The 27,875-nt window shown below is 33.9% G+C and overlaps 3 protein-coding genes and 1 pseudogene across 6 annotated transcripts; 1 reads left to right on the top strand and 3 right to left on the bottom strand.

Annotated features, from left to right (window-relative positions):
• Window positions 1-42: 42 nt before the first annotated feature.
• On the bottom strand, window positions 43-7,189 carry LOC121231906 (flavanone 3-dioxygenase 2). Of its 2 annotated transcripts, none has more exons than XM_041116959.1 (3): window positions 6,653-7,187; window positions 6,155-6,482; window positions 43-433 (listed from the first exon to the last, which is right to left on the bottom strand). In XM_041116959.1, exons 1-3 carry the CDS (start codon window positions 7,102-7,104, stop codon window positions 167-169), a joined length of 1,047 nt encoding a protein of 348 aa, XP_040972893.1. In that variant the 5' UTR covers window positions 7,105-7,187; the 3' UTR covers window positions 43-166. The 2 variants fall into 2 exon arrangements, with proteins under 2 accessions (XP_040972893.1, XP_040972892.1); XM_041116958.1 differs by lacking the exon at window positions 43-433 and adding an exon at window positions 4,937-5,088 and having other exon boundaries at window positions 6,653-7,189.
• A 1,004-nt stretch (window positions 7,190-8,193) lies between these two features.
• LOC107944299 (protein DMR6-LIKE OXYGENASE 1) lies at window positions 8,194-10,762 on the bottom strand. The gene is made up of 3 exons (XM_016878124.2): window positions 10,198-10,762; window positions 9,046-9,373; window positions 8,194-8,636 (listed from the first exon to the last, which is right to left on the bottom strand). Exons 1-3 carry the CDS (start codon window positions 10,710-10,712, stop codon window positions 8,379-8,381), a joined length of 1,101 nt encoding a protein of 366 aa, XP_016733613.2. The 5' UTR covers window positions 10,713-10,762; the 3' UTR covers window positions 8,194-8,378.
• Window positions 10,763-18,607: 7,845 nt separating this feature from the next.
• LOC107944298 (uncharacterized) lies at window positions 18,608-22,158 on the bottom strand (annotated as a pseudogene).
• A 2,926-nt stretch (window positions 22,159-25,084) lies between these two features.
• On the top strand, window positions 25,085-27,512 carry LOC107928907 (B3 domain-containing transcription factor VRN1). 3 transcript variants are annotated; one of them, XM_016860197.2, is made up of 6 exons: window positions 25,137-25,434; window positions 25,876-25,937; window positions 26,099-26,268; window positions 26,322-26,396; window positions 26,470-26,669; window positions 27,054-27,512. In XM_016860197.2, exons 1-6 carry the CDS (start codon window positions 25,375-25,377, stop codon window positions 27,333-27,335), a joined length of 849 nt encoding a protein of 282 aa, XP_016715686.2. In that variant the 5' UTR covers window positions 25,137-25,374; the 3' UTR covers window positions 27,336-27,512. The 3 variants fall into 3 exon arrangements, with proteins under 3 accessions (XP_016715684.2, XP_016715686.2, XP_016715685.2); XM_016860195.2 differs by having other exon boundaries at window positions 25,085-25,434; window positions 25,824-26,268; XM_016860196.2 differs by having other exon boundaries at window positions 25,824-26,268; window positions 26,340-26,396.
• Window positions 27,513-27,875: the final 363 nt, after the last annotated feature.

Here is a 27,875-nt window from a genome sequence, read left to right as displayed (position 1 = left end):
ATATAATCACGTAGCCGAGAAATACTAAAAGCATGTTTTTCCATATGATAAAAGCATATTTTTCTATATGATACAAACTATGTTCATTATATCATATGATGACAATTTAAAGCTGAAACTAAAAAACAGGTAATGGTTTAGAATCAAAGATGATAGAGTGCAGCAATTATTCGGATTCTGACGTCTTGAAATGGTCGATTTGAAGGTTTTCAGCCTCGAGTTTCTTGTAGTTGCTGCCGGTTCGATTAACGTAAAACTTTCCCCAGCTATATTCTTTATACTTCGCTGGGTTTTGCTCATTCACTAGCTCCTCTAGAGGCTTCACTTTGACATAGTGGGAAGGGAAGAAGAATAACGGAATCGAAAATCTTTCCCGTTCGGAATTCACCACAACTCTGTGCTCCGCACTCACATAAAGATTGTTACTCCAGACCTGCAAAATGCCATCTCGTTTTAACAATATGATCTTCCAATTCGCCTTAGATGCAATCGAAAACGCAAGTAACTTGTCTAACTAGGCCCGAAATCTAGCTTTGGTGAGCCTAAAGTTCAGCTTAGTTAGTTAAATGCAACTATTTTAAGGGAATAGCATATAGCAAATTTGGGTTTTGGAACCCAACTTTTTTGTATACAACATTCAAATATCAACATCTATAACACTTTCCTTTCTCCTAATGCTACCACTTTTAAGAGGTGGAATCCAATAGATTCGGGGTTTGAACCCTGCAAACCCCTTTTCTTATCCTAAAGATGCATCATGGAACCCTTTTTCTGAGAGATTGCATACAGTAGATACGAGATTCGAATCCCAACATCTACGACCCCTTCTCTTATCCCTAAGTTGCATTCATACCATCATTTTTAAGAGATGACATCCCGTAGATTTAAGGTTTAAGGGTAAACTACACCTAAAATGATAGAGGAATGCGCGCGGACCAAGATCGAGTTGCCAAGTCACGAGAAACTCCTACGAAAACCCTAAACAATTAGATCTGAAACGAAACAGAAAATTAAAAGATTAGATTTTTGAATTTTCAGATCTGAAATAAAATCCCCAAAACAGTAAAGAATTAAATAGAGAATAGAAATAAGTGTTAATAAGGAATCTTGAAACCCTAGAAGAGATTGCGATTCTGCCCAATTGAACACCCAGATAGTTTTCCCCAAATTTCGGCAATCTAATTTCTCCCCAAAAGAGTATGGATGAATCGGCAAGAACCGTAGAAATTGGGGATTTTTGGGCTAATTCCTTAAGATAGAAAAAGGCTGAAAACACAATAAGAACAGAAAATACATTAGATAAAGATTCGGCACAAGCAGAAATAAAGAAAGAATTGACAGTAAGAAATTAAAAGATAAGTCCTAAGAAGCCTTGAAATCCCGAAAGATCTCACAACTCCCTTCAAACGGCTCTAATCTCCCCTCCAAAGAATATCAATGGCAAGAAGAAGGTTGAAGATGGCTCCCACAATCACAAGATTGTTAAAACAACTTCTAAAGAAAACTCAAGAGAAAAATCTTAGAGAAAACTCAAAGAAAATTCTGCTCTCAACAAATCTGAAATTTTAATAATAATGATAAGTGTTTAACAAGGTGGACAGCCATGCCTTTAAATAGGCCTTATAACTAGTCCTAATCTAATTAGAAAACTAAAATAAAAAAAACTCCTAATTATTTTAATATGAAAATTCAGTCAAAGGTCATTTTATCTGGGACTCTTGGACTGAATATTGACATAAAAATTTAAACTAAGTAAATAAATAAATAAATAAATAAAAATAAAAATAAAACTTTACAACTTGGGCCACTTTGACAATTTGGCCTGATTTTCAACTAAGTATGGATGGATTTCTTGATTGGGCTGGGAATTTGCTTATTGGGCCTCGCCTTCAAGAATTTGGGCTTTTGTGACTCGTATCATTCCCCCTTCCTCAAAAAGATTCGTCCTCGAATCTGAAAAATCAAATGAACTCGACTTTCCTCTATCGAACGGGACTAATGGCAATTGAGTCCACTGAAAAGAATAGCCATGAGATAGTAAATAGCAACGGAAACAAGCTTGTAGTCCAATCATAAGCATAACAGAACAGGTATAACGCATGTGAATGGACAGATTCAGATTACCATGCAAACAATCTAATTTACTCACCACTGCCTCGTCAAATATTTGAAACAAAGATGGACATGTTTTAAGGCATTCAGTCGTCTCATATTGTTCCCACAAACCATGAATAAATTGCGAGTAATAAATCAAATGGTAAACATAATCGTCACAAGTAGGTATTTGAAAAGATTCACATGGTTCACAGAGTTGCATAATCATACCATGCATTAATCGACGGTCTATAGATTCACTCACATATGCATTATCAAAAACAAGAATCTTTTTATCAACCATCAAAACAGATAGAATAAATAAAATAGGACAGTCAAGCACGTTTCGATCTAAGTGTTCATCAACACGATCTTTATCACTATCCGAGGAGTACAAAAGTGTTTTAAAGGTTTCAAGCATCTTACCTCGATAAGCAGAAGAATAAGGGTCGATTTTACCTTTTTCATTTAAAACAAACCTTCGCTCATCGGGGGCATAGTGTAGTCGAATCTCCGTTGTTGAGTTAACCTTTGTCAAATGGAACTCAAACTTCATGTACAACCACATAAACTGTTTAAGGCACGAATATAAATTGAAAACAAATTTGGAAAATTTCGTTACCTTATTCTCCAAAACAGATTTGGACAAATTCGAGGATTTTACACAAGGTAAATCAAGAGAATAACAAATCACGCTTCTTTTCGTAATGACTTTATCAACCACAATCGAAGAGTAACAATTAATCGGATCAAAATGAGGGGATCTTTTAAGAACTAAGTCACCAAAAGTTTTATCAATAATTTTCAAATCTGCACTGGACTCGGTTTCTAAAATTTCCTTACCTCGCTTACCTTCGGGATCATGTAGTGTGATTTCATCTTTGCCTAAGTTGACCGTATGAAAGCGTCTTTCATTTGAGAGGTATTGAAGTTGAAAGTTATCTTTCGATCTTTCAGGAACCTGAAAAGTAGCAACACAAGAAAAATTCATATCTTGGTTAGTGGAAACATTCCTCACTAGCCTTTCCTCGTCTTTTTCTTTTGTTTCTTTTTCTAACTCATTTTCTCTTCTTTCTTCAACTTCTTTTTCAAATTTCTTTTCTTTTTCACATTTCTTTTCACTCTCAATCTCTTTTTGCTCTTTTTCATTCTTTTTTTCTTTTTCCTCACTTGTTTTAACAGAATTTCTCAGTTTGATTTGGTCCTCATGGACTTGTTCCGGAGTGAGCGGCACTAAGGTAAGTTTCTTTCCTTGATGCTTGAAGGAATACCTATTGGTACGGCAATCGTGAGTGACTTTTCGATCCAGTTGCCATGGTTCTCCTAGCAATAAATGGCAGGCTTGAATAGGTACTACGTCGCACACGACTTCGTCTTGATATTTACCGATAGAAAAGGCGATGCGCACTTGTTGAGTGACCTTAAATTGGCTTTCGTTGCTAAGCCCTTGTAGTTGATAAGGTCGTGGATGCTTGGTAGTGGTTAAGCAAAGCTTTTCCACCATCGTCGTGCTGGCTACGTTCGAGCAACTTTCACCATCAATAATAACTCTACAAAGCTTACCTTGTACATGGCAGCGAGTATGAAAGAGATGTTCTCGTTGCTGCTCGCTCTTTGGTTTTGCCAAAGAGGGTTGTCCACGATCATGAAGATCATAATCAGTTCTAGGGACACGCCGAGGAGCGCGCCTATGAGCAGGAGGCTGGTTATCCACATCGTCTTTAATTTGATCTCGATATTGAGGCTCTTGATTCAACCGCACCTCATTGATAGTAGCAGTCAACGCTCGAAGTGCAGCAGCCTGTTCGTCCAACTGTTGTTGGAATTTTTTAAATATGTCACTAGTATTATCACCTGTAGACATTTTTTTTTAAAACCTGCAAAACACTCAACACTCAAAAATAAAAGTTATCAAACCTCACCGTTAATCACTCAAAAAGAAAAAATCAAATTCTCAATGAGGTCGAATTCAATCTTGTGAGTTCTTTATCAGAGTTTATATCAACCAATTAGAGAGTGTGAACCAAACTACCAAAGAATCCTAATTTGCACTAGGATGCCAAAAACTGACGAGACACCAATTGATTCGTGTTGCACCGAGGAAGAAGTTGTGCACACGTTTAAATCCTACTAACACAAGAAACAAGAAGGTGTTAGATAACGTAAAGGAAGAATAAAGGGAAACAAATGAAAACCTACAGCTAAGAATCAATAAAAATTGCTGAAAACAGAAAACCCGAAAAACTGCGGAGTAACTTGACAACTTCGTTCGAGGTGTTCCCGATCTCCAAAAATCACGAAATTAAATCTGGAGTGTCCTTATATATTGAATTTTTGATCTGGAAATTTTGGGCACCAAATTCAACCCGCTAAATCTTTTTTTAAATTTTTATTGAATTTCGTATTTTTTGATTTTTTTTGACTTTTTTGACTGATTTTTTTGCGGGAATAATTTTTTATATTCAATCACAGTGCCAAAAACATGTATGTAAAATTTCAGATCAATCGGACAACGTTTACCCACTCAAATGAATTTTTTTGAACAATTTTTCTGGGTAAAACTGCCGTTTATGCTTTAAAAAATAGAGATCAGTTTAGAAATCAACCAAGAACACCCAAAACGCCCAAAATTTGATACCAAATGATACGGGGTTGCGCGCGGACCAAGATCGAGTTGCCACGTCACGAGAAACTCCTACGAAAACCCTAAACAATTAGATCTGAAACGAAACAGAAAATTAAAAGATTAGATTTTTGAATTTTCAGATCTGAAATAAAATCCCCAAAACAGTAAAGAATCAAATAGAGAATAGAAATAAGTGTTAATAAGGAATCTTGAAACCTTAGAAGAGATTGTGATTCTGCCCAATTGAACACTCAGATAGTTTTCCCCAAATTTCGGCAATCTAATTTCTCCCCAAAAGAGTATGGATGAATCGGCAAGAACCGTAGAAATTGGGGATTTTTGGGCTAATTCCTTAAGATAGAAAAAGGCTGAAAACACAATAAGAACAGAAAATAAATTAGATAAAGATTCGGCACAAGCAGAAATAAAGAAAGAATTGACAGTAAGAAATTAAAAGATAAGTCCTAAGAAGCCTTGAAATCCCGAAAGATCTCACAACTCCCTTCAAACGGCTCTAATCTCCCCTCCAAAGAATATCAATGGCAAGAAGAAGGTTGAAGATGGCTCCCACAATCACAAGATTGTTAAAACAACTTCTAAAGAAAACTCAAGAGAAAAATCTTGGAGAAAACTCAAAGAAAATTCTGCTCTCAACAAATCTGAAATTTTAATAATAATGATAAGTGTTTAACAAGGTGGACAGCCATGCCTTTAAATAGGCCTTATAACTAGTCCTAATCTAATTAGAAAACTAAAATAAAAAAACTCCTAATTATTTTAATATGGAAATTCGGTCAAAGGTCATTTTATCTGGGACTCTTGGACTGAATATTGACATAAAAATTTAAACTAAGTAAATATATAAATAAATAAATAAAAATAAAAATAAAACTTTACAACTTGGGCCACTTTGACAATTTGGCCTGATTTTCAACTAAGTATGGATGGATTTCTTGATTGGGCTGGGAATTTGCTTATTGGGCCTCGCCTTCAAGAATTTGGGCTTTTGTGACTCGTATCATAAAATCACTAAACTATTAATAAGTTTATGTTTTGGTTATGTAACTTCAAAAAGTTACAAAATAATCACTAAATTATTTGACAGTTTTTATTTAAGTTACTGAGTTGTTAAAATTATTGTTATATGGCCTTTTTAATTTATATTGTCTGCACTAATTGAAAACTCTTATATTTTATAGTTCCTTTTTTTTTATGGAATAACTTTGAATAGCACGAATTTACAAAACAAATCCAAACAATTCAATGACTTAAATGAAAACTTCAAAATAGTTTAGTGCTCATTTTGTACCTGTTTAAAGGTGAAGTGATAAAAATGTAAAATTACTAATAATTTAGTGAAGTTAACCCAGTTTAAACCCCAACAATCAACAATCTCTTCTCTTGTCCCCTTTGTACTAGTAAAACTAACGTTACCTGAAGAGCATCAGCAATATTAATGATGTAGGCATTTGGGATTGGTTTGATAGGAATCCACTCCCCATCTGATTGCCTCCTAATTTGTAATCCACCGACATCGTCCTGAGCAAGAACAGTTAAGGCACCACCATCCCTATGCCGACCGACGCCAAGTGCTAGCTCGGGTGAAGGGCAAGGAGGATAGTAATTCAGCCTCAACATACCGGTTTGGTGTTTAAAGAAATCACTCAACCGGTTAGCAGGCAAACCTAAGCTTAAAGATATGAGTTCCAGCAATTTGAAAGCCAGTTTCTCCACCTCTCTACAGTACTCCTGGCATGTCTCCCTATATAGACACAAATATATTGCATCAAACAAGCACAAACGTACATACATACAAACATATATACCACCAAAATCTTAACTGAGCTTAATTGAAGTAAAATATTCAAGTGGGAATTCATTCAGACATTCAAGCAAGCATGTTGTGAGAAAAAATGTAAACCCTTTCTTCACCTGAACTCAGGGGGATTCTCAGGCCATTTGTTACTGTACGTCCTTATTTCCTCATCATCGGGATCCGGCGAAGCTGGGAGAAATGTTGGGTCTTCAATTAACATATCAAAAACCTCTTTCCAGTCTCTAACATTCTTAGTATGTTCTTCATCATGGTAACCCGTAAAATTCAATTCATCTCGCTTAGCTTTCCTTTTTTCCTCTATGGGAAGATCGAAGAACGCTTTAGCCACCTTCTCGACTCTTTGGCGTAATTCCAAAGGCACCCCATGATTGATCACTTGAAAGAAACCCCATTTCCGGCACGCATTACCAATCTCCGAAGCCAGTTTTTCGATTCCTCCGGTGCCGGAAACCGACATGTCGATCACTGGGATCCCATCGACTTCGATTGTACTTGGTTTTGGCCTTTGTTCTGGTTCTTGAACAAAAGCTTGATCGACCCCTCCCATGACGATTCTTTATCAGTGCAGTAGGTAGATAGTTGACAACGTAGCTTAGCAAGCTTTATAAACCATTGAATTCCAAAGAAATTTTCTTTAGAAAAAAATATTTTCGTTGGTTGGTGGTGGGTAATAAGAGAAGGAAATGGACAAAAATAATTAGTGTAAATTGGTTTATTAAATTATTAGTCATTTAATTTTAAAATATTATAAAATCACCATAAAATTATTTGAAAGTGTAAATTGGTTTATTAAATTATTAGTCATTTAATTTTAAAATATTATAAAATCACCGTAAAATTATTTAAAAGTTGAGTGGACTTCTAAAATTATTATTATATTTACACATCTGCACTAATATAAAGTTCTCGTTTTCTTTTTCTTTTATAGTTTAATTCTTTTCATTAAACAACTTTGAACGTTAATAATCTACGAATCAAAATCCAAACTATTTTTTTCTCTAATCTCCATCATTGACCGTCAGATTGACTTAGATATAATATATGTTCTTATTCTCATTGAAGGGTATTAACCCATTCTACCGATCATCAAATTATCACTTGGAGCTCACTAGTTGAACTTTAAAAAAACTTAATAGTAACTTAAATGAAATCTTTTGAATTAACTTTTTGAAGTTGAGTGAGTAAAAACGTAATATATGGACTAATAGCATAATTTAACCTTTTAACTTTTATTGAATAATTAATTGGCGGTAGGTAATTAGTGGGTTTGCCGTGTGGAACCAGGTTGGCTTCATATTGTATCTTGCTCTATGGTACAAGATATTGTAATAATTTAGGTTTTCAATGGTTTAACTTTACTTTTAGTCCCTTCACTATATTAAAATTCTAGATTTAGCCTATCTATTTTGAATTTAATGGTATTTGGTCTTTCAATTTTTATAATGTTATAAATATGCCCAAATTGATAATATCATTAGTTGCTATTATTAAACTTTAAGTATTTAATTGACATATAAATTTATTAACAAATTCGGTAAAATTTAACAAAATTTAACTTTAAAAATATTTAAAAAGTAAAAAGAGTAAAAAAGTAATTTACCCAAATTGTAAACATACCAAGTGACTATTTATTTCCTTTTCTTTATAACCTCATATTGCAATATATATATAAGTTTGATTAACTAGAACTAAAATCAATTCGGTACTGAGCATAACAATTTGAAAATCAGAATATATCTGGACTTAAACTAGAATAAATCGAGACTGAACTAGTATCCCGAAGAGCCTCAACCTTTGCCGACAGTTCGAAAAGGGCAAAAATTAGATGATCTTAAAGTCACTAATTTGGATGTTTTGGACCTCAAGTTTCTTATAATTACTGCGGTTTCTAGCCACATTGAACTTCCCAAAGTTGTATGGTTTATATTTGGGTGGGTTTCCCTCATTCACAAGCTCCTCCAATGGCTTCACCATCACATAGTGAGAAGGGAAAATGAAGATCGGAATCGAAAACCTTTCCCGTTCCGAGTTCACCACCACCCTATGCTCCACGCTCTCGTAAGCTTCGTTGCTCCAAACCTGAAAATCCAATATTATTTGATCATCTTTAATAGTTTCGTGTAAAACCATACTATTTTTCATCAATGCGATCATACTAACTTTAGAAGCAAATTGTTATGAACTCAATAACTATATATGATAATAAGCATTTTTTTGACAGAAAATACTAATGTTGTCGATGATTGGATTAAAAATTTTAAATTAAAAAAGCAAGAGGATTTAATTATAACTTTTTAAAATAGAGGGACTAAGTCTCAAACTTTACCGAAATATAGGGACCGATAGGTATATTTTGACCATTTAGTTAATTTTCAGATTTGCATTTTGTCTTAGTCTGCCTCAAGTTAATCCGGACTGGTGGCCCGAACTTTGGGCAAATCTATATGCAAGAGCTTGGATAAATTAGCCCAAAATGAACTGAGGTTACCTGAACAATATCACCAACATTGATGACCAAGGCATTTGAGGTCGGTTTAACGGGAGCCCAGACACCGTCCGATTTTCTCTTCACTTGTAATCCTCCGACATCGTCTTGAGCGACGATGGTTAAAGCACCGGCATCCTTGTGTCGACCTACACCGAGTGCTAGCTCGGGGCAAGGGCATGGAGGATAGTGGTTAAGTCTCATCCTGCTTAGTTGGTCTTCAAAGTAGCCATTGAACCTATTAGATGGCAAGCCTAAGCTCAAAGAGATGAGTTCCAATAGCTTGTAACCCAGCTTTTCAACCTCTCTTGCATACTCTTGGCATACCTCCCTGGCAAACATTAATAGATTGGATTAACATGAGGCGTAAACGAGACATTTGTTACGATTGCATTTGAAAAAAAACTCGCATTCCACTTGATCATTGTTAGTCTCAAGCTAATATTGAGCAAATTGAATTTGAGTACCCTAATGGGTTAACTCGGCCGAGGTTCATCTTATGCTTTATTTTTTAATTCGAATTCAACTCAAATATAAATAAGTAAATGAATTTAATCAAATTTGAGCTCGATTAAGCTTGTTTATCGATTTTCGTTCTCAAATTAGATATTATTAAATTTGAATTTAACTTGATTGATAGCTCGCTACTCAAGCTCAAGCTCAGCTTAATAATAACTGAATTGAGTAAAAATCTTTTTCTATTCAAACTTGAACTCGAATAGCTAATGCTAATCTTATTTACACCCTAATCATAGATTTGATCATCTCTACCAACCAATCTATCAAACACACCGAAGGGAATATTGATAAATGTAATATGGAAACTCTTATAATAGGAGTCGGATTGCATTTTGCTTCCTCTATTCATAAAATGGATAAATTAATCATTATAATTTAGATTAAACAGTAAATTTGTGTTATAAATTTTATCTATTTATAATATTAAAAATTATTCTTGTAATTAGCATGCAGTATATGACCGCATGCAGTATATGACCATTCTTTTAACAGAAAAGATCATTTATTAAAGGTGTAAAAACTAATTTATATATATATTTATAGTAAATACGGACAAAATATAATTTAACCAGTGCATCCAAGAGTTTACTTTTACCTAACAACATTAAAGAAAAGCGCCAATGAAAGATTAATCACCTAAACTGTGGAGGATTCTCAGGCCACTGATTACTCAACGTCCTCATTTCATCATCCTCAAGTTCAGGCGAAGCTGGTAAAAAAGAAGGGTCTTTTATCAAGAAATCAAACACTTCTTTCCAGTCTCTAACATTCTTTGTATGTTCACTTTCATAGTACCCCATAGGATTCACTTCATCTCGTTTAACCTTACGTTTTTCCTCCATGGTTTGATCGAAGAATGCTTTAGCTGCTACCTTAATCTTTTCCAGCAACTCCAAAGGTACCCCATGGTTAATCACTTGAAAAAAACCCCAGTTTTTGCAGGCGGTTCCGATCTTTGAAACGAGTACGTTGATGTCTGTGGTGTGGGATAATGAAAGATCGATCAATGGGATTCCTTCGATTTCGATGGTATCCAGGTTGGGTCGGTGTTCAATGGATTGAATGAAAGCTTGATCAACTTCTCCCATGGAGATTAGATTGATGATGATGATGATGATGATGTTGAAGTTTCTGATATAGAAAGCTTGCATTAAAGGAAGATTAGTAATATTATGTGACTATGGCTTGTTATATATCACTTAGTTTTACATTCATTGAACATGGACGCTTTCGCTAAAAAAAATATTACAAACTGAAATTATTAAAAGTTTTCATCTCGGTCGGTTGTGGTTTTTTACGGTGAATCAATATTCATTGACGAATAATTTAAGTTGATCTGACGATTAGTGTCAGAATTGGAGACGAAAGTTACTTTAATTTTGATTCGTAAATTCGTGACATTTAAAACTATCTCATGAAAAAAAAAGAACTGTAAAAGAGAAAGGAAAAGAGAACTGATGCAAACGGTGTGAGCAAAAAAAGGCCGTACATCAATGATATCAACATCCAGTGACTTAAATGAAAATTTTCAAATAGCTCAGTGATCATTTTATAACTTATTGAAATTGAATGATCAAAATGTAAACTTGTTAATAGTTTAGTGACCTTAATTGTAGTTTACCCAAAAAACAAACATATAAAAGAATAGGTAAAAATACTTGGCAGTTCCTCTAATATAAAAAATTGAACAAATAAATCCTCGTTGGTTAGTAATTCTGAAAAAAAATAAGAAATCGTCCCAAATTCTGACGTGACGTGTATGTTAACACAAATTTAACATGATATTGACGATAATATCTAGGGTATAATGAAATAATTATATATCAAACGTACATTGAACATAGACATATATATGAAATCACATAGTTTCACATACATTGAACATGGACAGTTTTGCTAAAAGAATAAAAAATACAGTCACACCAAGAGTGACCAAGTACCCAATGCCTTCTCTCTAGAATCCTCCCTTTCTTTCTATGCCAAAGTTATAATCAAAGTTTTCGGTCCGATTCATTTAATAAAAATTAATGAATAAATCAAGTTGAATCATTCGATTCAAATCGTTTTTTCTCTTAATTCTTAAATTAATTGATCTAATAATTTTTTTCGAACCGATATTTTAATTGATATAACCTAATGCAAACAACATTAATTCTAATTAAGAGTTAATTTGGAGTAATATTTAGCTGTTAAGTAACACAGGTTTTGAACTCTATTATCCTCTTTCCCCTTCCCTAATATTTGATATTGTAACAGCAAGAGAAACGGTTTCATTTCTAAGTCGGTACCATTTATCTTTTTATTAATATTGTTTGAATTGAATCGGACTAATCAATCGAATTGATCAGTCCTGCATGCATACCGTTGGTTTTCACAACTGCTCTCTCCCCCGTGGACTTTCATTGTATGTGTTTAGACTTTTTTTAACCTACTTGCTGCAATTGTTCTTTTTCTAATGAGATGGCTTATTTATTATTATTATTTTTTTTTTTAAAATACATTTTCTCTGAATCTATTTGTGTGGAATTGCGTAAATTGTACTCTGATCTCTGTATTTTTGAAGGGTTAATGTAATTTCGTGTTCCACTCTGGTAGATGAACTTGGTAACCAACTGTACTTTGCTACCTGAAATGCGATGACGATTCGCTCTAAAATTATACCGCATCATCAATAGAAATTTTGCGTAGAGAATTCGGGTTTTCAAGTTGCCGGCATCGAGGTCGAAAGGACTACAAAAGATAGTATTAGGATTTCGACCCGATTAAGCAACGAACGAGAAAATAACGGAATAATTGAGAAATTAAACACACAAATTTAATGTGGAAAAACCCCTCCAAAGAGGATAAAAAACCACGGGAAAAGATAATTTTACTATAATGGCAAAAGAACGAGGAGTACAAAAGATGGAGATAAAAACTAAACCCCGAAAACCTGAAAACAAAGAATCCACAAAACGTAAACACAAAATTCTCTAAATGTATTATGAATTCTAATCTCTAATGGGTATATTTTTCTAAGGTTGTAAAAAAGCCTATTTGTAAGCTAAATTCATAGGTCATATAATAATAAAATAATCTAAACTAATCAGTGTTTGATTGAAACAAGTAAACAAAGTTTAACTGAAAGATTATTTGTAACACCCCTCGCCCGTATCCCTCACCGGGACAGGCTTCGAGGTGTTACCCGACTTAAACTCAGTCAATCACACAAAAACCGTGCTGAAAAATTTCAATCAATTTAAAACTTTTCTTTTCACATGCAATCTATCCCATATATGAGCTTACGAGGTCCAAAACATTAAAACCCTATACATGCCATAGACTCGAAATACTAGAATTTACTTACACCGATAACGTGAGCTCGACAGTGTGATAATATCTCCGGCGAACTCCAACCCGAGCAGGTAACTGAAGTCAACAATCTATAAAACAGAGAAATGTAACAACGGAGTAAGCTTTCATAAGCTTAGTAAGTCTTAAGCAATGCAAACAAATAAACGCAATTATACTTCGATTATTTAATTTCTTAAGAGGCCAAATTCTAGGGATATTGCCATCTGACCGAATATACACAAGCACATAATGCACGTTCAGCATTCTTATCACACTTAATCTGAATTCATATAACATATTTTTATCAAATACCCTCACATACTTTCACATCCTGACCAGGTGTATCATGATCATAGGTATAGTTTAAACATTTATTCACGTACGTATCACATTACTCCCTTATGATTCACTTCAAATCAAACTTACATATGAGTACATACTGCGTACCTGGCCCATTTTACGTATTAAATGTATTCATTTGACAATCTAGCACGAGGTACCTTAGTCATAAGCTTTTCTCAAATCACCGGCATTTCGCCTGCTAGGCTCGAGGCCCGATATCATTTCACCGGCTTTATAGCCTGCTAGGCTCGAAAGCCCGAATAGTATCTTACCGACATTATAGTCTGCTAAGCTCAAAGGCCCGAATAATCAAATCAACAAGTTCCATATAACATATTCATATCAATTGAGTACTAACATCATTCGAACGTATATATAATTATACATCTCAAACACTTTTCTTTCATCCCATTTTCACACTTAACATTTGATAGCTTGTGCATAACATTTCACTCACATTCATTTCAAACTTATCATTCGATTATAAAAGCACATTGCATATTTACCAACATGTTATACTTGCCATTAGGCCATATAAGCATGATACAATACACTATCATTTCATCTTTAACATTTGGCTAAAGCCTTATCTTACAAGGAACACCGAATTCACATAACATATCATTTCACCGGCATTACGCCTGCTAGGCACGAAGGCCCGAATACACATCACCGACACGAAGCCTGCTAGGCACGAAGGCCCGAATATAATACCAGCATTAGGCCTGCGGGATTTATCCCGAATATAATACCAGCACGAAGCCTGCGGGATTTAACCCGGATATAATACCAGCACGAAGCCTGTGGGATTTAACCCGGATATACATCGAATATCATGCATATTTAATCATATTTTAACACCTCTCATTCAACATATCATATTAGTAGTCATTTGCTACATTCGGATATAAGCTCCTTATGAACACCATCATTTACATTTCGGTTCAAAAGTCATACGTAAATATCACATATCTATTTCACCATTCAAACTTAACCCATAGTGACCATTCGAGTCTTAGTCATATACATAAATTATTTATCGCACAACTTAATTCAGGTAGAACCAAAAGGTCACAATTCATCTAACATGTACATATTGCTCACTAATTCGTACACAACCTTTCAAATTAGCAATTATAAGATGGTTCCGCACATAGCCCATCCTTATCGATAATTTACGATGGTTTTACCCTTACTCACATATAGACATTTTTACCTATGCTTCTCAATTCACATTTGTGATTCAATTCCAATCGATTTAACATGCATAAGTACATGTCGCATACCTGACCAACTTAATGTATTTGAACGAATTCGATTGTCAATTTAACACAAGGTCTCATAATTGAACATAAACATGAAACCATTTCTTATAGGTTCGATTCACATCAATCATCAAATTCATTTAATTTACATGTACTTAATTAGGTTGTTCGTACCTGAATAATTTACTATACGGAACGAATCCACATATCGTATTAGCCCATAGTCTTATAGCACCACACTTTTAATAGTTTATCGGCAATTTGCCTGCTAGGTAATAACCTGATTTCATCACCAGCCATAAGTCTGCTAGACCTTTAAGTCCGATGTCATTTCACTGGCATTACATCTGTTAGGTTTGAAACCCGAATATATATTATAATGCATAACTTATATCATTGATCACTAACAGTTACCTCATCGAAGTTCACATTTAATCACTTTAGTACCAAGCCACCTTCGGCTACCACAACGGACTAAATATAATAATTGTATACACATCATGGTTTCCTTAGATATTCAATAATCACAATCGTGATATCTCCACCAGCACATATACAGCATAGTTTATTCATTGTAACACTCATTTAGTGCATCAAATTTCCAAATCCAATTCAACTTAGGCATAATAGCCATAATTGGCTTATAGCCTTAAATCATTACATATTCGGCACATTAACTAAATAAAATTTACATTCCCTTTACCATATTAATTTAACTCTTAGGCATATAAAAAGGAATCAAGCTTAAACACTTAAGAACTTACCTTGAATGTTGCCGAACAATTACAACGGCTATTCGATTACTTTCTTTTTTCCCCTTATCCGAATTTGCCCCTCTATGCTCTTGAGCTTAAATTCAACAATTTTAAACTTAGTCATTATTCGACTATTCAAGCATCACTTTCAGAATATATAATATATATATTCGACTTTCACACATACAGATCATAGTAAGCTTATAAGAAATCAATAAGCAACTCATTAACAAATTTTTGTCAATGTTTACCACATAATCATAATTTCACTGCAAGCTGTCTTCCTGAGCAACAGTCACTAAATCATTTATAACTGGAGCTACAAAACTCCAAATCAATTTTCATTAATTTTCCCTGAAAATAGACTCATATATCTTCTTTCCATAAAATTTTCAGAATTTTTAGTTTGGCTAATCAATACCATATTTTTCTTAAAGTTCCCCTTGTTTCGCTGTTTGACTAATCTGACCACTCTTCACTACGAATCAAATTTCTCATTATACAGAATTAAAAATATGTTCTCGTTTATTTCATTTGAAACTAGACTCATTAAGGAGTTTAAGAATATAAATTTCATCTTATGAACATTTTTTTACAATTTATAATGATTTTATAAAAACAGAACAGAGGATCTAGAAGTCATTCTGACCCTGTCACACATCACTTCAAATATCTCATTATCGGAAATTCCTTTGCTTACAAGGTTTCTTTTATAAGCTTCTAACTCATCTCCCACAATTTATTGTGATTTTCCAAAGTCACGTTACTGCTGCTGTCCTAAGCAGATTTATTACCAAATCACTCATTCACACAAACCTTGCATGCATGTTATTTAAACATGTATATCACCAATCAATCATCACATATCTATGATTTTACTTAAGCATAATCTCCATTTCATCATTTTAAATTCATGATCAAATGCTCACAACACAACCAAAAACCAAAATATGTTTCATGAGTTAAGGTAGAATCAAGAAGAACCCATTAACATCAAAATAGAAGCAAAATACCATGAACTTACCTTGGATTTTTCTTCCCCAAGTGACCGAATATTCAAAAGATCTCCCTCCTCTTGCTCTCCTATTTTCGGCTATGAAGAACCAAGAATGAACAAAACTTTGTTCTTTCCATCCTTTTTTTGTTATTCTTATTCCCCAACATTTTATGACACATAAATTATATATTAATTTGTGCCATAACTAAGCCATAACTTCAATAAAAAATTTTACACAAAAGCTTATCATGCCCACCATCCATTATAGCTATTATAATGCTAAAATGCATATTTTATCTAATACCCATCACCTTGGCCAGCCACTACATGTAAAAATAGGGGGGTTGACATGCAAATCCTCCTATTTTGCACTACAAATTATTTGTCCACTACAATTTAGCCTATAGCATTTTCAGAAATTTTCACATAGGTCCTATTTCATAATTTTACTCTCAAATGACAAAATCAAAGTATGAAATTTTCACACATGCACTTTCACATATAATAAACATAGAATATAACATGTAATTATTTTTGTGACTCGATTTAGTGATCCCGAAACCACTTTCCGACTAGAGCCAAATTAGGGATGTCACATTATTTCTCAAATTTGACTGAAAATAAGAGTCATATTTAACAAATCTCCACCTTTACTTATATTTTCACAATGCCATCTTTGCCAAAAACCTCTACGAGCCTATCTTAAACTATGCAGGGAATTAACTGAGTCGAATTTGTGCTTAGAAACTGGAAGACTTCTAGCCTTCAACTTGTACACTGCCAAATCAAAACTAACCCGGGTCTGATTTTCACGAACACAGTGCCCTAACTTTTCAAAACCTGCATCCAAAAGAGAACCTCACTTCAACGAAACGGTCATACATTTTTCCCTCCTATGACCAAGTTGCCTCCGTTCTGAACAAGTTAACTTCAACTCCGTAACGGACAATGGACGTCCGATTTCACCTGTTATTTTATAACTTTCTAAAATATAAAGATTGTCGGTTTTTTTATCTTTTAACAAAATGAGAGCTTCACTAGATACTTTAATGCCGCTCGACTTAATGTTGATTTTGCATCCTTTCAAGTCTAAAATACTTAAGGAGATAAGATTTTTTCGTAAATCAAGTACATACCTGACATCTGAGAATGTGCTAATCGTCCCATCATGCATATTAATTTTAAGAGTATCAATACCAATTACCTTACTAGATAAGTTGTTTCCCATGCGCACAACTCCACCTTCAATCGAATTGTATGTGGAAAACCATTCTCTATTGGGACATATATGGAAAGAACATCTTGAATCTAGGATCCACTCGGACGTAAGCTTGATGTTATCGCTTGTTGACACTAACAAGAAATCATCACCATTTTCATCGGCCAAATTAGCACTAGCTACATCTTCCTTGTTACTCTCAACAACTTTTTTATTTCGCAGTTTATAACAATTTGGTTTGACGTGACCTAACTTTTTACAATAGCGACACATTTTATCTCGTGTCTTTGATGCTACCAGAACAGAAGCTTGCCTATCTGTCTTGCTATCCAAATGAAGCTCATTGTCGAGTTTGTCTCTACTCAACAAATGACCCTTCACATCTTCGAACGAGAATTTGTCTCTGCCATAAATCAGGGTATCCCTAAAAGAATTGTATGAATGAGGTAAAGAGCACAATAATAACATAGCCTAATCTTCATCGTCAATATAAACCTCAACATTCTTTAAATCGTTTAAAAGAGTAATAAATTGACTGATGTGATCTCTAGGAAGCTCACATTTGTTCATGCGAAACGTAAATAGACGTTGTTTCAACACTAAACGATTAGCCAGAGACTTAGTCGCATAAAGAGTTTCTAACCTTTTCCACAAAGCGGATAAGGTTTTCTCTATCAATACCTCTTGCAATACTGTATTTGCGAGGCACAACTGGATTGCAGACAAGAGCCTTTTCATCAAGCTCTTCCCATTCTGTTTTATTTAGATTCTCAAGCTTTTTCCCAGTAACAACCTTTTTTAAATCGGATTGAACTAGAATTGTCATCATCCGAACTTGCTACAGATTAAAATTTGTCTCACCATCAAACTTCTCAATTTAAAATCTTGTTGCCGTCATTTCTGAACGGGCTGATCTATGAAAATTGAACTAGCTCTAATACAACTTGTTAGGATTTCGACCCGATTAAGTAACAAACAAGAAAATAGCAGAATAAATTGAGAAATTGAACACACAAATTTAACATAAAAAAATCTCTCCAAAGAGGATAAAAAATTACGGGCAAAGATAATTTTACTATAATGGCAAAAGAACGAAGAGTACAAAAGATAGAGATAAAAATTAAACCCCGAAAAACCGAAAACAAATAACCCATAAAACGTAAACACAAAATTCTCTAAATGTGTTATGAGTTCTAATCTCTAATTGGTATATTTTGCTAAGGTTGTAAGATGGCTTATTTATAGGCTAAATTCATAAATTAAATAATAATAAAATAATCTAAACTAATTAGTGTTTGATTTAAATAAGTAAACAGAGTTTAATTATTTTTCAAATTTGACTGAAAATAAAAATCATATTTAACAGACAAATATTGGAGTCCATCCTAGATTTTGCTCACCGCGGTGGCCCAATCATTGTGGAGGTGTTTGGAGAAGGACTTGGCTTTCTCCTTGATTGATGCTTGTGGAAGTGCTTCATGCGAATCCACGGTAGCGCTCTCACGACTGCTACGTAAAGCTTTGGTTACATAGAATATGCCTGAAAACAGCATCAAAGATGGATCACCTTAGCTATTGGAGCTCGAAAATAAAGGTAACTGCAAATAAACTAACCAGTGATAAAGTTGTTCGACACAGCTTCCGTATAACATGTCATAGATTGTGCCTCTACTCTTATTAATTTCGCCTTTTCAACAGGATCCTCAGGCCAGTCGATATTCATTATATCATCACCATCATCATCATCGGGATCTTCAACTCGAACTTTGTTGCCACTAGATATGACGGATTTAGCAAGCATCAAGAGGTGAGACACCGCTAAACAGCACAATTCCGAAACCATCTGCAGCATACACGTTATTTTAAATTCAGTTCATATGCAGAAACTATCATCAAAATGCTCGGAAAAAAAAATTAAAGAACATTTCGATACATGAACTCCCGCCCAGTGAAGTGACTCTAGCCTTCTACTAGTTCTTTGGATTATATCGTTAACAGCTAATCCGGTCAATGCATTTATGAACCTGAAAAAGTTGTGGATTAACGACACCAAGCAGCATCGAATATAAATAGTACTGCAGAAAATACGGGACCCATACTATATAGCCGTTAATAACTCAGTCGGGAAATTTTCCGAGCAAAGGTAAAACGAAAAAGAAACAGTATTTAGTAAATTACCCGACAGCCATATCCGCATACTTTCGAATACTTGAATCATGTAAAATTTTCATCTCGTCATGACCGTCCTTGGTCTTTCCTTTGGCTGACTCCAGATCATTTTGCATCCATTCCGGATTCGGAAGTGAAAATTGGTTGGATTTCTTTAAGCTTTCCCTCATACATGGATTTCTGTTTGGGTGGTAATGTTGTTTTTCTTCGATTAAATAGAAGGGCGTAATGGCTGGATAATGATTCCAGTTCCTAACATCATTATAGTTCAGCAATTCGAAAAGATTATAACCATTTGAATCGTTAAATTCCAACTTCGAGGATAAGAAGTTAAACCTCCAACTGTTCTGGACCTCCGTATATGTAGAAGCATTGATTGAAACTAACTTCCTCTAATAACCGGTCCTCCTCAGATGATTGTTCGTTTCTCTTTGTGTTCATTTCAGGTTCTATACCGGTTTCATTGATTAGTAACTCCATAGTCTCCTTTCCTACATACTCGAGCACTTGCATTCCCTTTGTTGTAAAAGGTTTTCTGTTCTTAGAAGAAAAAAAAAAGATGAGGATTTTACGAGATCATCATGGCATTATTAAGAAGGATAACAAGGCCTGCACAAACCTTGATCGATGATGGTGCAACAGAACCAGCAGGTAAACTTCCACGGTGCATGGAATCCGCAAAATTTACAGTAGAATGCTCGAGCCTAGAAAATAAAATGGAAAAACGTTATGACATTCGGAGATAGACCATTAACACGAAATCTAGCAGCAGCCTACGTTATTCGTGTTTATATTAGCACGGAAATTTCCATTCTCGAATTATCTACCTACGGCATTTGCATGTTCTAAGTACCAGGGAAAATTTCTACTCAAAGTCTGAACAAGAAAACACAAAACATAGGTTCAAACACAAACAAGAAAACTAAAATCTGCTGGTTTACAGTCATCTCAGATTAGTATAGTTTCAAGGTATCAAAAGGTCAAATTATTGTTTTAGTCCCTCAACTATGATCAAATTGGAGATATAATCTTTGTACTTAGTTTGGCATAAATTGATTCTTTACTTTTATATCATTAGTTAGTCGTAGATTTTTTTTCTTAAAAGCACCTAGACTAACTTGCGACAGTGATTATATATAAATATATGTTATACCTTTACCTTAAGCTCCCTCACCAGACCATCCTAGGGGCCTGGCGATACAACCTTGGCAGCTCCTCGCCAGAGAAACCTGATTTCATGCCTAAATATCACATTTAGTGAGCTTATACAATCTGCAAAAGATATATTGGGAAACCTCCTTGACAGCACCCATCAATTCAACACATCCGACAGCTAGGCCCTTCAGGTCAATTCCAACAGTGCCTTAGGCTAACACATGCCACCGTATCACTCCATCCCGAAAAAGGAAACTCATGTCGTTGGAAACCACGTTCAGCCTCCATTCTCCTATAAATACCCCCATCACCAGGATAAGGAAGACAAGAAAAACAGGCAGTCTTTACTCTAACAAGACTCCACTCGACTTACCCTCTCAGACTTCCAAATCTAGAGGCTCTCCACACCTTCTACGATGTGAACTGCACCTATTTGAGCAGCTCTCTGCACCCCTTACGATATGAACAGTTATAGCAAACCACCCCAACTTTTGTGCTGTATCAACATATATATATAGTGGTATTTAAGCTATGTTGAGTAGACTAACTAATGACATTATAAAAATAGATAATTAAATCATGCCAAGTTAACCATAATTTGACCAGAGTCCACCCGATTCACCCTCTTAGGCTATTAAATCTAGCAGCTCTCCACGTCCTTTACAATGTGAACCGCCATAAAAACCACCCCAACTTTTGTGTTGTAACCATATATATATAAGCTATGTATATCATTATAAGAACAAATGATTAAATTATGCCGGATTAATGGACTAAATCTAAAATTTAATTAGAGGGGCCAAAACAAGAATTCCACCAATATCAAAAAGAGAGGAAAGAACTTGCCGGGCCAAGAAAAGATTCGTCACTTGATTTCTCTACCTATCCAAAGCAGACTTTCGAAGCTTTTCACTTTCATGATCTTCACTATCTTTTTCAATCGAAGACTCCTCAGCTTCTTCCTCCTTGGACGAACATTCCGAATCTTCAGCAACTTGAATATCCGCAATAGTCTTGGCAGCTTTCTCTGCAACCTCAGAAGCCTGTCACATCCATATGTCATCGAAGATCTAAATTTCACCTAAAAACCCGGAGATTCAAAAGAAAACAGATCTTTAATTCGAATACAAAAAAAACCCAGAAGTACTAATAAAAGGGGAAAAAAAAGAATAAAATTACATTGAGAGTGATCTCCTCGGCGGCATAAGCGGCGGCTTTTTGAAGATCAGATAGAACAGAGAAAGTGGAGTAAACCCAACCACCCCAACCTCCTCCACTCTTTGGTTCTTCTTCATCTTCTGGACATTCCTTTTCGTCTTTATCTTCCATTTTCTGTGGAGGTGGAATCTTGGTAGCTTCCATTTGTTTTTTTTCTTCGTTTTTTTTTTCGTATCAAAGATTGAAATGGATTAGAAAAATTACTAAAAAGAGATCAATTTTTGGGATGAATTTTATTTCCTGGTTTTTTTTTTTTTAAGATTGAAATTTGCATGAGATGTGTGTGAATTAAGGGAGAGCTTGAAGTTTGGTTGATGATGATGGCGGTAGCGGTTGTTTACGGTCGAAAATGGACCCGCCAAATGGCAATTCAAATGTGCGCTTGAAAGCAAAATCTCGCCTTTGCTCAAACGACGCCGTCGAGGTCATCCCTCTACATTAAAATAAATGAAACGTCTGCGTTTTGTGGTGGTTGGGAATTTTTTTTTTTGAAAAGTACAACTACGAGTGATTAAATTATTAATAAATTTATGCTTTGATCACTTAATTTACAAAAAGTTACAAAATAGTCACTAAATTATTTGAAAGTTTTTATTTAGTATAGCAACATTATACGAATGTTTTTATTTAAGTCAATAAGATGTTAAGTTTCTTTTAAATAACAGTCTAATTAGCGAGCTCCAAGTGACGATTCGACAGTCTTTTTGATGGATCAATACCCAACGATGAGTGAAATAACATATATTAGATCTAAGTCGATCTGATAATCGATGTTGGATATCAGAGAAGAAAGCTTCATGGACTTTGGTTTACAAATTCATAATGTTCAAAATTGTTTTATGAAATAAAATTAAAATGTAAGAGAGAAGAATATGATAGTTTTTAATTAGTACAAATTAATAATTTTAATAATTTAATGACTTAAATAAATTTTTTTTAATAATTTAATAATTTAATAATTTTATAAAAGTAAATAATCAAAACATAAGCTTAACAATAATTAAAAAAAAATTTAAAAATTGAATTTAAAATCCAACTCGAGCAATTTACCAACTTATATATATATCATATGGTAATAAATTATTAAATGAATTATTTTATTTTCAATTATTTTCATTATGTTGGGCGCGTGTGATTCTGGCATGGTCTAATCCACCCTAGCTTGACACGTGTTCAAAGTATTTTTATATATTATTTAAAGTATTAATTAAATAAAAAAAATTTGCTGAGAGAGTTGATGGGTTCACGACTCGGGACCACACTGTCTTCTTTTGCCTTTTGACTCAGTGATTCTTCATTTTTCTCATACTCTTCCGACTCAACTCACTTATGAAAACGACTCCAACAGATTTCAATTTAAAAATAATAATAGTAAATTACACAAGTTGATTAAACCATGCGTAAGTTTATGTTTGGATTATTAAATTTTAAAATTTTTCAAAACAGTAATTAAATTATTTAAAATTTTTTATTTAAGACAGTTTTTATTTAAATTATTACACTGTTAGTTTAAAAGAGTAACAAAATTAATAATAAAATAACAGTTATATAATATTTAAATAATAATAAAAAACGTAATAGTAATATTATAATGAAATTATAACAAATCAATAAAAAATCAGTGGTAATTTTAGGTCAGGTCGGGTAAGCCTGAGCAATAAAAACTTACTCAAGACCCGACCTGTTTAGAAAACAAGTCTTTTTTTTTTTTTGTCTAATCTCATTTTTTAAACTTATATTTTGTTATTTTTCAGGCAGACCTTCAAGCTGGGTCATGGACAAATCTAGTACATCTAAAAGAAACATAATTACAACCCTTGGCGTTTTGGCTTTTATTTTCTTAGAGATAATTTTAAAAATATTGAAAATTAAATTAATTTATTTTAAAAAACTTGAAAACTTTTAGAAAAAAGAAGAAGATAAATTTAAATTATATCACTTTAAATTATTTTTTAAATAGTAAAAATGTTAAATTATTTTTAAAATTTAAGGTTTATTGTATCATACATCCTCAAACTATGGCTAGGATCTTAAATTGGTCCTATATATCAAAATGCATTAATTGAATATTCAAAATATAAATATTGTATCACTCAGACTAGGGGCGAAGGTAAAGGGTAGGTAGCTACCCTCCCTCATATGATAGATAACGGTAAAATTACCTGTTAATATAATAGTAAAATTTCTCTTTGATCTCTCCAAAAATTTATGATTCATCATTATCTCTTACTAAAGTAATTTTCTAACTTTGCCCTTGACTCGTATCTTTCCATTAAACTAACTATTAGAATGAGCATTAAACGCATTAATCCAAATCATAAACGCATGTGTACTTATTAGATAGACAACTTGGATTTTACATGTAAAAAAAGAAGAAGAAATATCCTTATAAAATTTATAAGCACTGCTTTATAAACACGTTAGATCCAAGCCGTTAGTGCAATAACTACACATGTGTTTGCAATTTGCTCTATGCACTTTAAATATGCTCAACATCATATCCAAATGAAACAACTAGGTTGATGGAAGTAACCAATCAATACAATACTAATATTTTGAGAACTTAAATAAAATGCTTTATAGTTCAAAGACCAATTCAAAATTCGGATAATAGTTCAAGGACTTTTGATGAAATTAACTAAGGTTAAAATAAATAGTGGGTCCTTGTACTATTTTCAAGTTTGAAATTTAGTCTTTTTACTTTTATTTTTAGTAATTTATTCCCTCTACTTTTTAGATTTTGAAATTAGGTCCAACTATTAACATTTTTAACATTATTTTGTTAAATGTAGGTTCATTATAATGCTATTTTTTCAGTTACTTTGTTATCAAATGAGTATTTTTATATTTTAAAATATTACACTAATAAATTTAATAAAAAATGTTTAACAGTATTATCAATTGGACTTAAAGTTCAGATATTAAAATCTAAATTTGAGAAAAGTACAGGGACGTATGACTTATTTTAACAAAAAAAAAACTAAAAGAGCAAAAGGGGTAGTAGGTGGGACACACGTTGGTCGCTTTCGTTTAAGAAAGGCGAGACGAAGAACTCAGTAGTGAGTAAGTGAGTTCAGATTGTGGTTCAACTCGGTTCAACTTTTAGGGCAAGTTGGGTTTTTTTTTTTTTGGAGCTTTAAAAGCAGAAGAAGCAGTGAAGACCAGATCTGAAATCTCCATTTTCTCTCTCTTTGAGCTTTCTTCTTCGGCTTATCTCTGAAGTCTTATCATTTCAATCACTGTGCTATACACACATATATATACACACATATACTTTGAAAACTCAAAAAAAAAAAAAACCTCTTTAAAGCTCTCTTTGAAACTCAAGCATCACTGTATAATCTGATCATCTCTTCAAATATGCCACGCCCTTTTTTCCATAAGCTTATTCTCTCCTCTACTCTCCAAGATAAGAAACTGGTAAATTACTAAAAAACCCTAATTTCCTCTCTGGGTTTATAATTTTATTTTATGCTTGTGTGTTTTGTGTGTTTTAATTTCTCAAAATTAAAACCCAAGTTTTTCTTTTGTTTTGAGCTCTGGGTTTGTTTTACTTTCCTTTGTTATTGTAGATTTCGTTGTGTTTTTTGAAATTTGATTGTTTGGGACTTGTTAGAGTTTTTGTTTGCTTGATGTTGAATTTTAGTTCATTTTAATGGATTTTTTTGTTGATTTTTCTGTGTATTCTTTCGTGGATGTTGGTGAAAAAGCTTGTTAGTTAAGAAATTTCTCACGATGTTTATGAAAAAATCTGCAAAAATTCCCAATTTTAAAGAACCCTAATTTTGGATTTTGGGGGCTGTCTGCAGAGGATTCCTGATAACTTTGTTAAGAAATTCAAGGATGAACTTTCTGTTGCAGCTGCTCTCACTGTCCCTGATGGTCATGTTTGGCGTGTGGGGATTAGGAAAGGTGACAACAAGGTCTGGTTTCAAGAGGGTTGGCCCGAATTCCTTGACCGATACTATATCCGAATAGGATACTTTTTGATCTTTCGATACGAAGGGAATTCGGCTTTTAGTGTTAGTATCTTTAATTTGAATAATTCTGAAATAAACTATCAGTCTAATGCTCTTCTTGGTAGTCAATACAATCATGGGAAATCGTATCCGTTCGATGAACTCGAAGACGATGAATGCATGTCTTCAGCTATGCAGCATTTGTTCGGGGGATCCAAACTTAACCGTTGCGTTAATTGGAGTGGTGAAGTTAACCTTAATGCGGCAAAAAGCGCGAATAAGCAACTTATTCGAGGTATGGTTCTTCGTTTAATGTGCTCGAACTTAAGATGATTCTGCTAATGGAAGTGAAATTGCGTACTTCAGGTTCGGAGACGCCACCACCAAAGAAACCCGGGAGGAAAAAGCAGAAGTTCGACCCTAGTAAGTGTTCTTAAGTTTTTGCAGTATGGAAGGGATTCGGGATTTTTCTCACTGGTTGTCTGGTGAAATGTAGATGATCAGGATTTGTCCGTTGGACATGAAGACGATTCGGAAATGCGGTATAGGTTTTACGAAAGCGCTTCAGCTCGAAAGAGAACCGTGACAGCTGAAGAAAGAGAAAGGGCAATGAATGCAGCCAAAGCATTCGAACCGAGTAACCCTTTCTGCAGAGTCGTCTTGCGACCATCGTATCTATACCGGGGATGTATCATGGTGAGGCATTGAATATAATTGATAAAGGTATTATGGAAGTCTCTGTATTAGAAGTCGGATTGCATTTTGTTTCTTTTATTTAGAAAACGGAGAAATTAGTCTTTTTTTTTTAAATTAGATTAAAGAGCAAAGTTAGTCTTTTTTATTAAAAATCTCATTCTAACGTACAAGGATTGTTTTTATCAATAAAAACGGACGAAGTTTTTAACAAAATGATCAGTTTGCTCTTTGGTCTAATGTATAGAGATAAAATTGCCTGTTTTTTTAGTAGAGGGAGTAAAATGTAATCTGACTTTTAGTACAAAGACCTTCATGATTCTTTTATCGAATAAAATCTTATTTTGGTTCCGCCATATTGCACGTTTTTGAAATGTTCTCTTGCAGTACCTACCGTCTTGCTTCGCCGAGCATCTAAGTGGGGTTTCCGGGTTCATTAAACTCCAACTTCCCGACGGGAAACAATGGTCCGTTCGATGTCTTTATAGAGGAGGCAAAGCTAAGTTCAGCCAAGGATGGTATGAATTCACAGTGGAGAACAATTTAGGCGAAGGAGATGTTTGTGTATTCGAGCTGCTTAGATCGAGGGAGTTCGTGCTTAAAGTGACTGTATTCCGTGTAATGGATGGTGCCGGACTAATGCACCGATCTCAATACAATGCCAACTAAGTTAAAACTGGCGGCTCGAGTGTACCAGCCTATACGCAACTCTTTTTCAGGTGACATGTTAACTGAGCCTAGGAAAGTGAAATACCAAAAAATTTTGTGGCTTGATTTACTTTGTAAATAGATTGTTCATTGAAGTTGACATTGAACTGGATTTGAAAATTGGGGTTTTAAGCTTGATTATCATCTGTTTGATTGGTTTAAAATTTTCATGGCATATATATATGCATGCATATGTATTGTGTTACTTGTACTTTTCAATGGGTTTTTTAGGTTAAATTTTGTTATTAATCCCGTGTTATTCGTAACTTGTTAATTTAGTCCCGTTTTCTTATATATAGTTATATGTATAATATCATGTCATATTGTTATTTTCATGTATTATTCCCAAAAATCTGTTAAACGGATTTAGCGATTATTAGTCAAAATTTGAATTTTAAAATTCAAAAGGTGTTATTTAATAGGAGAATATGTACTAAATATACAAATTTAAGTGGAATTTAGGTTAAAATATATTGATTGTCTTTGTAATTTGACAATTTG

This window comes from Gossypium hirsutum, chromosome A01 (genome assembly GCF_007990345.1).
Source record: "Gossypium hirsutum isolate 1008001.06 chromosome A01, Gossypium_hirsutum_v2.1, whole genome shotgun sequence".
Taxonomy (NCBI): domain Eukaryota; kingdom Viridiplantae; phylum Streptophyta; class Magnoliopsida; order Malvales; family Malvaceae; genus Gossypium; species Gossypium hirsutum.
Note: the sequence above shows the minus strand (reverse complement) of the source record. Positions and strands in the feature narration are given on the sequence as shown.